Source organism: Alternaria conjuncta, assembly GCF_024043145.1.
Source record: "Alternaria conjuncta strain BMP 0040 chromosome Unknown scaffold_40, whole genome shotgun sequence".
In the NCBI taxonomy this organism is placed as follows: domain Eukaryota; kingdom Fungi; phylum Ascomycota; class Dothideomycetes; order Pleosporales; family Pleosporaceae; genus Alternaria; species Alternaria conjuncta.
In genome coordinates, this window is record NW_026250129.1 from 84,611 (window position 1) to 97,854 (window position 13,244).

Below are 13,244 nucleotides of genomic sequence, written 5' to 3' on the forward strand. Positions count from 1 at the left end.
TGCGTGCGTGCGTATGTGTGGTTATGAAGATGCTTCCAGAGCGTCAATCGACGCGTGGAGGTATCTGATTCGCTCTTCGAAGGGCGAACCGAGGGGACTCAGGGTCTCGTGTTTCTTGAGGTCGGACTCGCGGGTCGTTGCGTAGGAGATCCATGTACCGGGTAGTTTGGGACGGAATTCTTTGACAGGACTCCTAGACTGATCTTGTCCGTCGTCCGTGGGTGATGCTGCACGAGAATGGTCGCTGTGATGATCCATGTGTTCGAGACCTTCGAGGTCTATGCCGCTGTCCCTGTCGATGACGCGATCGGATTGAGGGAAGAAAGGCGAGTCTAGTGCGTCGATGGCGTTGTGTATTGGACTCCAGGGACTGAGGAGACCCCTAGATTCCTGTGGTTCAGCGGCATCGTTGTCATCGTCTTCCGCAACGAGCACGCGGCCACCAATCTTGACATCGCTGACGTGCACCTTGTACTCCAACGCCTTCTGACCATCTTTGATCAGCTGTTCTGTCCATCCAAGACACTTCTTAAGGCTCTGGTTCATCTTCTGGCTGTCGTTCAACATCTCGCGATGTTTGGAAAGGTCGAGCTGGAGGCGCTTCTCGTCACGTGAGCGGTGTGCTTCGTCTCGTTCTAGCTGAGCGCTCGGGCTCAAAGCGCCCTCGTCGAAAGAAGACTCGCTGTCCTCTGGGTCCTCCTCTTCCTCCTCAGGTGTTTCGTCCTCCTCTTCTGCTTCAGACATGTCCGACAGGTCCCCTATATTTCCAGAGCCGATGGCCGAAGTTTCAGGAGGCGAGCTAGCCATATCGGCAGAGAAATGCCCAGCTCGGCTCATGCGACGGAAGCGTCTGAGCTCCGCCTTTTGCTTGCGGACTTCCTTCTCCAATGATCTGTTGATGGCCAGAAGCGAAGAGTTGCTGATTTCGAGGTCAAGCACTTTACGCTCCCTTCGTGCATTGGCAGCAAGTTCGTTCATCATCTCAAGTGCGCTCTTGCTATCACTGTTCCTTTTGCTATCTCTCGTTGGACTTGCTGAGACTGGGGAGCCAACAGGGGAGAATGCGGTGTAGCGACGAGCGGGCGTAGGTGCTGCATCATCGGGGAGGGAGGCACGATTCTCGGTCTGCAGTGGGCTTGGCTGCATGGCGGATGGTTCATTAGTCGGTGCCTTCTTCGCACTCGTGACAGAGTCAATGGACGACAGACTGGAGCTCTTGACGTGCCCTCGTTTTATAGTGGAGGCGACGCTAGATCTCCGTCTGGGGCCATCAGACACATCTGGCGTGTTCGATCCAGTCAACATGGCGAGAGCGGAGTTTCCTGAACTGCCTCTGCTGAGGGCTGGCCGGACCTGAGAGGCTCCCTTACGATATGAGAGATGTGCAAAGTCCTTTGTAGGCGAAGGCGGGCGAAGCGACCCCCCTTGTCCGCCTTCCAAGGGCGGGAGCAGATCTGGAGATGTAGGAGGCGGCGGTGTGAGAATCGGCTGGCGGTCTTTTCTTTCGGAAAGGGAGTCGGCGTGGAAGAACTTGCTTTCGGGCTGGGAGTCGGCATGGAAGAACTTGCTCTCGGGCTGAGATCTGCCCAGGGACGACAGCGGTGGCGATGGCACGGTGGGCTTCGCAGGGGGCTCGTCTTGTCTTCCGTCGGCGTAGAAGAATGCGGGCGCCTTCTTCGTGGGTGCCGGTACCGGTGCTGGTTGTTCGTGAGGACGTGCGTCATTGGCATGGAAGAACAGGGATGAAGCGTCTTTCCTGCCAGCGTCGGACGGAGCGGTATTGTACATGGAGAGCGACGGCCTCGGGGTCGGCGTGACATGGCTGCTGCTTGGTCCTGGTGTACTGCGCGGTCGTCCCCCTACTGCTGACGAACCGCTCCTTCCAACCGCGCTGTGCCCACTGAATCCGCCAGTCTGGTCCCTGGTGTGGTGGTCTACCGTGGAGCCTGGTCGCGAGCTGCTCGGGGTAACAGAGGGGGTGCCGCTGGGCGTAGACGAGGCGCTGTCTACGCCCACCCGTGACTTTCTCGTGGAAGAGCGAGGCGTGACATTGCTGCTCAGGAAGGGCTTGATGGGCGTCACCTCGTTGTGCGAGGGCGCCGGGGCCGCAACCTTGGGCGTGGTGCCATTGCTGGTGCGGGCGGTGCGGGTGCTCGAGGAGCTGACGGTGGAGGAGGCGGTGGGCGCAACGGCAAGCCTCGGGGTCAAGGGCGTCTTCGCGGCGGTTCGGGTGCTGGCGAGCGTCGGCTTCAGCGGCCGTGGGTTATTTCGGTCGGTTCGTTCGATGGGCATCCTCTGGTGAGTGCGGCTATAGTTGTGGTGTTATACTGCGGATGCGGAGGGAGATCATGGCCTTGCCGGGGGGCAATGGGCGCGGCTCGGGGGGTAATGGCGGTGTTGACGATGGTGTGTTGATGGACGCTAGTAGCGTGTCGGATGTCTGCAGGTCATACAGCACGGCTCTACGTGTATTGCCCCACTTCTACAATGCCAGCGGTGGAGGAGTGCAGATGGTTGGCGTCCAGTCCATGGTCGGGGGCCAGACAGGAGCAGGAGAAGGGTTCAGGTGGGGAGGCGTCTGTGTTGGTGCGAGATGAAGTAACTTTGGTGGCCCTGAGTGATCCTGGAGGCTTTCAAACGCCGCTAGGCCGAGTGGGGAGTAGACGTGAAAGCGCGTCATGACCTCGAGAGGGCCTCATCTCGCGTTTTTATGGGGCCTCCTGTCGCCCTCACAAAATGACCCCCCACCTACCATGAGCGATGCAGGGTCCGCCCATTCACCACCATCATGCGCGCAGCCCCGTCGCGCACACGTGCCCCAGCATGCACCCAGTCACCGTAGTCACGACGCGTCCAACCTGCCTCGAGTGGCCACCGCAACCACCATGACCTCCGCCGAAGGAGATGAATCCTCCCGAGATATACCTGAGCGGCCACAGCCTGCCCGAACCACGTCCACCGAGCACGACTCCCTAAAGTACCACCTCCTCGGCCCGTCGCTCACCAAAGCTGGCCAAGACAGTGTAGACCAATCGAAGGTCTCTGAAGTCATCTACAACGCGTCCAAGGGCTCCAAGTTCTTCAACAATGAGGAGGTCAAGGACAAGAACCTCACCGAGAAGATCAACAAGATTTTGGACAAGAGACGCCAGCTGGAGAAGATCGACTTGACCTCCGACCAACGCAGAGCTGATGACTACATCGCTGAGCTGGAGCTGAGTAGGGACCTGAGCCAGGTCATTGTACACCTCGACTGCGATGCTTTCTATGCGGCAGTCGAAGAGCTGGATCGCCCGGAGCTGAAAGACGTTCCGTTCGCCGTCGGCAAGGGCGTGCTGACAACCTGCAACTATCATGCACGCAAGTTCGGCTGTCGCTCCGGCATGGCTGGCTTTGTCGCCATGAAGCTATGTCCACAGCTCATCTGCGTTCCTATGAACTTTGCGAAATACATGGCCAAGGCAGAAGAGGTCCGCGAAGTACTGGCGCTATACGATCCCGACTTCCAAAGTGCGAGTTGCGACGAGGCGTACCTCAATCTGACTGAATACTGCCAGGAGCACCACATGACACCCGAGGAAGCTGTGAGCCAGCTGCGCGCAGACGTCTTTGCGAGAGCCAAGATCACCGTCTCCGCTGGCATCGCCGCCAATGCTAAACTCGCCAAGATTTGCTCAAATCAGAACAAGCCAAACGGGCAGTTCCTGCTTGCCAGCGACAGGCAGACGATCATGGAGTTCATGAAGACCCTGCCTACGCGAAAGGTCAACGGTATCGGTCGCGTCTTCGAACGAGAGCTGGATGCCATAGGCGTCAAGACATGCGGAGACATATACGCACATCGAGCATACATGGCAAAGCTATTCGGGCAGAAAGCATTTCAATTCTTGATGCAGTGCTATCTGGGCCTAGGGCGTACCGTCATTAAGCCAGCGGAAGATCATGAACGCAAGAGCGTCGGCACTGAGACCACCTTCAGAGAGCTACAGGGCCGCGATGCCCTGCGTGACAAGCTTCGGCATATCGCTGAAGAATTAGAAGGGGATCTCAAACGCACCGAGTACAAAGGAAGAACGCTCTGTATAAAGATCAAGCTCCACACCTACGAAGTACACACGCGACAGACGACACCACCTTTTGCCATACACAAAGCAGACGACCTCTTCAAATACAGCCTACCAATGCTAGAGAAGCTCATGAAAGAGATACCGAACATGAAACTACGCTTAATGGGTTTACGAGCTACGCACATCATCAGCACGAAGAAGCCTGGAATCGACTTCTTCGGCCGCGCAGCCAAGACATCTTCATCCACCACTAAGACGCCTACCTCCAAAGACGAAGGAGCATGGGAGACATGGCCTGAGGAAGAGTTCGAGGAAGCCGCACGACAAGAACGAAATAACGAAATGAACGAGCTAGAGAAGCTGTCTCAGGAACAGGAGCAACAGCAGGATGAACAGCTGCCAGCCGAACCACAATGGCGATGCCCCATCTGCTCCATCCCGCAGGCGCCCGACGATGCAAGCTTCAATGCGCATATAGACTTTTGCCTTTCCAAACAGACTATCAAGGAGGTTGTCAAGTCTACAACACCGCTGCCGCCCCCACCGGCAGCTTTCGAGAAGCAGTCTAGTGTCTCCAAGACGATTTCCAAGAAGGGCAAGCGCGGACGGCCCAAGAACGAAGGCACGTCTTCAGAGCAGGAGGCGAGGGAGAAGAGACGAGCGTTCTTCACGCTTGGAAACGGATGATCTTGCATCTCACTGTAATCGAACATAGGTAATGCAGACGTTAATCGACTGTTCGGTTTGTTGTCGCCAAATTTCGCGCGTGTGACGTGATCGGGACGAGAACGTGGGGCAATCTTGAATGCCGACTGTGCCGCTTGAATACATACATGAGCGTACGTACCACAGAGTCGCATCCTTTTTACCGGTCTTTATTACACAGCCTCGTTACACAGCCTCTTCTATCTCAAACGATTCGGATGCCCGTCGTGCAGCATGCAGTAATGCGTGCGAGTGGCGGCTTTTATTTTCGATCGAACCAGAGACTGCTGAGTGGCTGGTGCTACCACACGTGAAAGCGCTTCCGATGAGTGTGGCTTTTCCAGCACAGCCTAGCAGCTCTTACCTACACCCAAGTAGAGGTACTTAAAGCTCGAGATCCTTAGGATATAAAGGGTCCCAAGTACGATTGTCATCAACAAACTCTATCATCTGAAGGAAACAGCAAATATGGAGAACGACCTCAAGACCCCTGCGACGTCTCTAGGACCAGAGGTCTTTGCGCAGATTGAGAAAATTTCCCAGCTTGAATTCGAACGCGACGAAGCTCGACATTGGGCGTCAAGGCGTATCCGCTTTTTGGTCTACGATGATTCCGACTCCAAAACCAACGGTTTCGATAGCGATGACGAAGACGGAATGGAACGACACGCGGCAAACTTGAGTCTTGGTAATCCTGCAGCTCGAATTCCAAAAAGAGTTGGTATGGCTGTACGACCAGAAAGTCACAACGATTCCGAACAGCTCAAATGCCGAGTTTGTGCCTCGTATCCCGAGTTCCCACACAAGTGGAAGCCCATGAAATTCCGTCTGGTCAATCCGGTGCTTGAATACCCAGAATTGTTCAATGATGAAAGTCGCCACTGGCGCGACTTATGTGGGCACTATGCGGCAGTATCATATTGCTGGCCCCCTCATGGAGAACCCCCGACTCCAAGAACATACACGGTCCGGGACCTCGACGGGCGTGTTCGAACTAGCCGTGCCCTTGACGACGTTCTAGATCGCGCTGTAGACTTCGCCAATTCATATGGCCTTCGCATGATATGGATCGATCAAGAATGTCTCCCCCAACCGACTGAGAACAGCCCGAAAGAAGACTGGAATGAACAAGAACTTGGAATACAGTCTATGGACATTGTTTACAACAGAGCTGTGGTCACAGTGGGTTTGCTGGACGTCGAGATCACATCGCAGGAGCAACTCACGGCCATCGAGGCGCTGCTCTATCATGACCCAAGACGCTATGAAGATATGATGGATTGGCCTTTCTGCGAGCGAATACTTGAATTTCTCGATAGAACTAGTCACGATCGGTGGTATACCCGAGCGTGGGTTGTTCAAGAGGCTATTTGTGCTGGGAGTGGCTTGATGCTAGCCTTTCGGCGTAGTCCAGGTCTGAAGTTCCGATCGTCTCATCGCTTTGAGCAGACCTGCCGTAATCGTCCTTACCACTCACTCGACGATGACCAGGAGTTGTTTGAGTCAAAGCTCGTCTGCATACACGTGCTTGGATTCTGGCGCATTCTCGACCGAATGAAGTCTAAGCTTACAAGCGACTCTGTTCATATGGGATACCATCATGTGCGATTTAGTCTAGGAAAAGAAGCTTATCCGGGAGCTCGATCCGTGCTTGAAGCAGCAGATCGTCTCCATCCAAGGGCCGAGAAAGGAAGCTCGGTGCCTCAGACTGTAATGTTTGAGCTGGATGGGTTCTATGGTAAACGACCTGTGATGAATGCCGCAGGTGCTCTGACGTTGTTGAAGCATCGCGAATGTTACTTCAATGCCGACAGAATTGCTATCGTAGCGAATATGTGCGATTATGATTTCCGGCTGGACACGAGAAAAGTCAACGCCAATTCCGGTTCACTACGTATAGCTATTCTGGCATTAGCACTGAGCAATGGCGACCTGTCTCTGTTAGCTCCAGAGGCTTACCCACCGCAGGATCGCGACCATCAAGAAGATGCGTGTGCTCGAAGTGCACCGACCCTGTTCCAAGACTTTCACCGGACTGCTCATCGAATCGATCACTGCCAAGTTCACGACTATATCAACGCAAGGCTTCAAACAACACAAGCAGGCGAGTTCACTGCTGACGGAATGCTCTTCAACTCGTATCTATGGTCAGTGCATCGTGAGATCGACTTCACACCTATTCAAGCGGTGTGGGCTGATACTTGGGAATCATACAAATCCTGGCACGTGGATTTTCCGCGCCTGAAAGAAGAGACCTTGGAACAAGCTCATACGCGCCAAAACACATTCATTCAAAGACTCGATCAACCAAGCATAGCCTCACAAGCTCTTCGCGACTTTCGACATATGGGCCGTATCCCAGGCGAATCAGCTCTATGGAAAGGCCTCGATCATACTGGAATACATTTTGAACGAGTGATTGATGCTAAACGCGTTCGACAGGACCCGCAAATGGGTGACAAAATTGCTCAGATCATCTTTAGTATCCTCCACTATGTCAGGTACACCCTGGCCGCATCCGAAGAAGGAGAATTGATGAAGGGCTTGGCCAACAGCATATGGCAGTCAGTCCGAGCTGATCAGGCTCCGGGTTCAGACCACTTTCTACCAGATAAGGTCGACGACACTCTCTTCGCTCACCCGGATGTTATGGAGCGCCCCTTTGCCACTTTACAGCTCGACGAGACTCACGGATCCAGCCTCGCGCAGTTATGGTTCATCGACCGAATCATGCATCACGGACGACTTTGGTGTGGAACATACACTCCACGGGATCACCAGATCTATCACCGCTCGCCTGGCAGCTTACAAGCGGACTCCACCTTGGAAGAAGATTTGGAGGCACACCAAAAGATCCTAGAAGCGAACAACCTGCCCGAAAAACTGATCATCCGGAAACAACTCTCGCGCATGATGTTCACTATGATGATCGAACGCATTTTCGCTGGCAAGCCCGGATTATCGAAACACCGCCACACCATGGTGGCTTATGCTTCCACTACAGCCTTAGACTTGTGGTCAGACCGTAAAGAGAGGATACGACAAAAGACTCTCATGTCCACCTTCGACGTAGACGGACCATGCCTCGTGGCAACGCCATACAATTCAGAATGGGAAATACTGCCGCATCCAAGGCTCCGTAGCGCGAGTGTATGCTGGGTCGTTGAACTAAAAGAGAGCAGTGGCGGTGCCACACGGACACATATCAAGAAGGAAGACGACTCCACAGATTTGAATCCTGGTCTTGCAAGCGGATCAGAGGTCGGAGAGAAGGAGAAGGCAAAGGAAGTAACATCTGATAACTCACAGGAAGCAAAGTCTTCCTCAGGCGTTGAGTATCACACCCCCAAGAATCGTTTGGGACAGCGGGATCTTGACTTACGAGTATTGGCAAAGGTGAAAGGGTTATGGCAGATTATGGATGTTCCTTCTCAGATGTACCTGTTTAGTTAGGGGCTTTGGGCATGATGGGCGGAACCACTGAACAGTTACAACGAATCCCAGGTTGCTGCGATAGATTACTTGGTTTGCGACTTCCCGCAAGCTTCTTACCAATCAGTGATGCGCATCGTTCATTAATACCAAGTGCTCTTCACGCAGCAAGTATTCTCTTGTCTGGAGAAACATATCGTGTCAGAAGCCAGAATTCGATAAATCGTGTAGTGTCCAGTAGAAATGCTCCAAAGCAGTGCGTTGAATGACTGCATCCAGAAATAGCAGCCAATTTGATGAAGAACAAAGCCCGTGGCTGAAGGCAGAAGTTTGGCGGGCATAGCGCAAAGGCAGGCGGCTACTCTCGCCCCACCAAACCCACTCACATCCCACCCGTGGACTCGTGCAACAGTCATTCTCCACCCAAGCGCCGACGAAGATCCCCTGCCTTGCTGTGCTCGCGACTGGACCCTTTTATTTAATCAACACCCCCCTCGCTCACCACGACGGCGTCACCAGCCCCAGCCCCCGACAAGCCCGCAAAGCCGCCCTCGCCTCTGCGCATCGCCAGCCAGCTCACGACCGCCTCGGCCATCCTCTGGGACCCCAAGTTCACCTCGCGAGCGCCCCCGGGCAGTCTCCAGCCCGTCCACGCCGGCACGCTTGTCGCCCCGCACCGCACCGACTCGTCCATCAGCGTCCGCAACCTCGGCGACGGCTACACCCAGCCCATCGTGCCTACCATGGACAACCGCCGACACCCCAGCTCCTTCCAGCAGCTCGAGAAGCTCGGCGAGGGCACCTATGCCACGGTAGGCAGGAGCGCCATGTCGGGTGTACGGTGTGCTAACGTGCGCAGGTCTTCAAGGGCAGAAACCGCCAGACGGGCGAACTCGTAGCCCTCAAGGAGATCCACCTCGACTCGGAGGAAGGCACGCCCTCGACGGCTATCCGCGAGATTTCCCTCATGAAGGAACTACGCCACGAGAACATCGTCCTGCTGCACGACGTCATACACACCGAGAACAAGCTCATGCTCGTCTTTGAATTCATGGACAAGGACCTCAAGCGGTACATGGACTCGCGCGGCGACCGCGGTGCTCTGGACCCCGCCACCATCAAGTCCTTCATGTACCAGCTGCTCAAGGGAATCGCCTTCTGCCACGAAGCCCGCGTCCTCCACCGCGACCTGAAGCCCCAGAACCTCTTGATCAACAACCGTGGCCAGTTGAAGCTGGCCGATTTCGGTCTCGCTCGCGCCTTCGGCATCCCAGTCAACACCTTCTCCAACGAAGTCGTAACCCTGTGGTATCGCGCCCCCGATGTGCTGCTCGGCAGCCGGACCTACAACACCAGCATCGATATATGGTCAGCAGGCTGCATCATGGCCGAGATGTACACCGGGCGGCCGCTGTTCCCCGGAACCACCAACGAAGACCAAGTGCAGAAAATCTTCCGGCTGATGGGCACACCGTCTGAACGATCATGGCCAGGCATCTCGCAGCTGCCAGAGTACAAGAACAACTTCCCCGTATACCACACCCAGGACCTGCGTCTCATACTGCCACAAGTCGACCAGGTGGGGCTAAGTCTACTCAACTGTATGCTTCAGCTGCGGCCGGAGATGCGCATATCGGCGGCTAACGCGCTGTCACATCCATGGTTCAACGATCTCCCACAACGGCAGCAGGAGATGCAGATGCAGGCTCAAGCACAGGCACATGCGCAGGCCCAACAAGCGCAGATGGGCGGCTACCAGGTGCCTCAGAACGCATACTAGAAGAAATACTGGAGGAGCGCATACTAGGCGCATGGCGCTTACTTGGCGTATGGCGTTTACCAAGATGCGCGAATTGCATGGTTTTTCACTCCTGCGCAGCTGGATGCTTGCCGCTCTGCAGCGGTAACTTTCGACACTGCTCCCGGGTTCCAAACGACGCGAGATGCGTTTTTCAGTCTAGGATTTTAGTATGTCTGGAACGGCCAAACGTACGTGGTCAATGACGTACCGCCTGGACAGCCTTTCTGGCAACACGGCATGCGTTACGCATGGACGTTGAAATTGGGTTACACCAACGCGTGCTCTCAGTTGCCTCAACGCCCGTACGTGTGCGATAGTGCGCTGCATATATGGCACGTGGACTTGTTTGTTCGATGTGGGTGGAATGGGTCTGGTTTCGTGGCTCCACCAGGCGTTCAGATTCAATCTGCCAGATTGTAATGCATATGGTTCATGCTTAACGTCGCATTTGACAGCTGTAGATGGCTGTTAGGGTTATATTCATACCGAGAAGCTCTTTCTTATCGGGGATCTACTCCCAAACGACATCGCATTACTACGAACTTTACACTGCTTTGATAAAGATACCATATATTCCTTTGCTCAATGTTCCTAGTGACGGGTACAACGTGTACGGACAAACTTCTTCCCTCTTTCGGTCATCAAGCGGACACTTGCATTCCTCTGGATAAACAACTGGACGATAACATCATCTTCGCCATCGTCACCAAGGTATTTCACCCGGGCCCTCAAGCCTGTTCGCTACCTCATACGTTAGTCCTGCCAGACAGCACTGGACTAGTGTATTGAGAACTGCCAATTAACACCCGCTAGACTCCATTTTCTTCCTCTCACGCCAGTTTAACGACTAGATCTGAGTGCATTTTAAGCTACATACACCGACAGGTTTGAGAAGGCAACTACTAACGAGCAGCTTCTAGTATGTTTATTGTTAGAGCGGCGTGATTAATCTTAATTATCTCTTATGATTATTCTGTTGTCTTTACTAACTGTTACAGAGTAGTCACGCTTTTCGTTTTGCTCGTGCCGTGCTAGTCCTATTATCGATCTTCTTCCTTATCCGCATGCAATCTCAGAACTAGTATGTACAACATCCCTAGCCGAACTATGCGTTGCAGAAAACATCCCATACGACCTCGAGAAGCCTACGAAGTGGAGCTTACACTGTAACACCAAGTTGTTTACCAGTCTTCTGTTGCTAGAACTACACCGTCTCCTCTCGCATGCAGGAGGAAGGATAGCAACATTAACACTACGTTGATCTATGGTATAAATACCCTACTTCTAGCTTAATGCCTAGTCTTCTACTCCCCAGTAAATCACCACCTGCGACTTCTCGTATCTGCGAAAGTGTCCCGTCTCTCCGTCTAGATCTTCGATACTAGGGAAGTCGTGAGTGACTTGTTTCGCTCTGCGTTGTCGTAATACTGTTGGGTGAAGTGGAAGTTTACTCTCCAACATATCACTTGGAAAGTTAGAGGATGAAGCACTATCTTCTTATCTTAAGCAAGAAGCTATACGGGAGGCTTGATGGAGTCGGGGCGCGCGATGGCTACTAGATTGTGTGCGCTTGTGGAGTGTGCTGGGTGTAGATAAGGTGGTGGGATGACTGGGTGGAGGGGATGTGTGTTGACGGGCTTGGATTTGAGAAGAAGAAAAGATTAAGAGGGCGGTAAAGGTCTTACAGAGGAGCGGAAAAATCAGGAGGAAGAGATGTAACTACGGTGTTAGGCCGGTAGAGAATAATACTGCATATTAGGAGGTAGAGGATAGGTTAGAGAAAAAGGAGGGAGAAGAGTAGGAAGTCTTGCGGTTCTGCTAGGTTTAGATAAGGCCTTGCTTGCAGTTTTAGTAAGAGGATAGAGAGATAGAGGTTGTATACTGCGATATTAGGCTCGGGCCTGTCGTACTGTAGTTTGTAGCACTTTTGCTTATCCTCTCTCTCTCGCAAATGATAGGATATCGCATATACTTCGGTACAATGTTTCTCTAGACATTACGTAGTTCCTGCAAGAGATTAACCTTCATTATTTTGCTTAAACATGTAGGATCATCTATGTCTTCCTTGCCCTACCCAAAAATGTTTAATCGTAGCTGACAACAAAGTAAGACATGTTCTCGCTTCATAATCTTGCCAAGCTACTATTGTATTAACGAAAAGCGCTACATGTTACTAAGAAGATGTTCGCACGTCTGATCGCTCAAATATCTCTCTATGCCTTTTTGTAGCACTTTATCAAGCTACCCTGTACTAAAGTAGCTACGTTTCGCTTTCTTGAATTGCTCTACATGCTGTGGACGCGGGAGAATAACAAGAGTAATGAGCGACTCGCTCTGAGACGCGGTAAGTTCTCCTTAGGTTCCAAGGTTAGTTCATGTCCGTGTGCATTGTTAGTCCCTCTACAAGATACGAGAGCTAAGTCTCGCGACTCGCGCATTTGCCCTAGTTCTGATTGAGCGCTACGACTTTGCTCTCTCTTTCACTTTGTGGTTTCTCCTCCGTCTTGTCTTCGCTATTCGGGGGATGATATTGTAGATAGCGCGGCAACTAGGCGTACACATGTGGGTGTGTATATAAGTGCGGATAAGTAGTAGGATAAAGATGTTCAGAGCAGTTGCGAAGAACGCAAGACCTTTCCTTCTTTTGGAACCGTGGATCTTTTTCCGAGGAAATCCTATACTCAAACTACAGGTCTTAAGCACTACTAGCAGATTATACGAATTGCAGAAGCTTTGAGAACACAAATGGATTGTTGCAAACAAACTAGATAGTATCTATCAAGAGGATTTGGGTAAGTGGTGTAAAAGAGTATATTAGAAGCTCTCCTGTAGTCTTACTCCCTATACATATAGCTAAGAGCAACAACCACATACTGCAAATCACCGTGCAGATACCCCGACATGTACATCTCTACCAATCCATTCGCCAAATCCTGTCGCCCTTCTTTTCCCCAAACCCAACATCCCCAGCCTACAGGCGCTCCGCGGCAAAGTTCCAACTCCCACGTACGCTGAGCTCATCGAAGACCAGGCACGTATACAAAACGCACGCGACAGTACAAATCGGCAACACACATCAACCTTCGCTTGCTAAGCGACGCCGCGGAGCACATCTGCAAGTCATCACCACAGCCCTACACCGTACTGAATCTCCGTACGACGACCCGTCTATACTCGCTCGACAAGCCACGCTGCGTGTGAAAGCCTCTACAAGGAGGGGGGGGGGGGGGGCGGGGGGG

General features: G+C 53.0%; 4 protein-coding genes across 4 annotated transcripts; 3 read left to right on the top strand and 1 right to left on the bottom strand.

Moving 5' to 3' along the window:
• Positions 1–21: 21 nt before the first annotated feature.
• Positions 22–2,292, bottom strand: J4E85_011673 (uncharacterized protein; the record flags this gene model as incomplete). Its single annotated transcript, XM_051475874.1, has 1 exon — positions 22–2,292. One exon carries the CDS (start codon positions 2,290–2,292, stop codon positions 22–24), a length of 2,271 nt encoding a protein of 756 aa, XP_051320350.1.
• Positions 2,293–2,753: 461 nt separating this feature from the next.
• J4E85_011674 (uncharacterized protein) lies at positions 2,754–4,754 on the top strand (the record flags this gene model as incomplete). The annotated part of the gene is made up of 1 exon (XM_051475875.1): positions 2,754–4,754. The coding sequence occupies one exon, from the start codon at positions 2,754–2,756 to the stop codon at positions 4,752–4,754; it is 2,001 nt and encodes a 666-aa protein (XP_051320351.1).
• Positions 4,755–7,223: 2,469 nt separating this feature from the next.
• Positions 7,224–8,225, top strand: J4E85_011675 (uncharacterized protein; the record flags this gene model as incomplete). Its single annotated transcript, XM_051475876.1, has 1 exon — positions 7,224–8,225. The coding sequence occupies one exon, from the start codon at positions 7,224–7,226 to the stop codon at positions 8,223–8,225; it is 1,002 nt and encodes a 333-aa protein (XP_051320352.1).
• Positions 8,226–8,447: 222 nt separating this feature from the next.
• On the top strand, positions 8,448–9,984 carry PHO85 (negative regulator of the PHO system; the record flags this gene model as incomplete). The annotated part of the gene is made up of 3 exons (XM_051475877.1): positions 8,448–8,460; positions 8,730–9,016; positions 9,064–9,984. The coding sequence occupies 3 exons, from the start codon at positions 8,448–8,450 to the stop codon at positions 9,982–9,984; spliced, it is 1,221 nt and encodes a 406-aa protein (XP_051320353.1).
• Between the last annotated feature and the right edge of the window lie 3,260 nt (positions 9,985–13,244).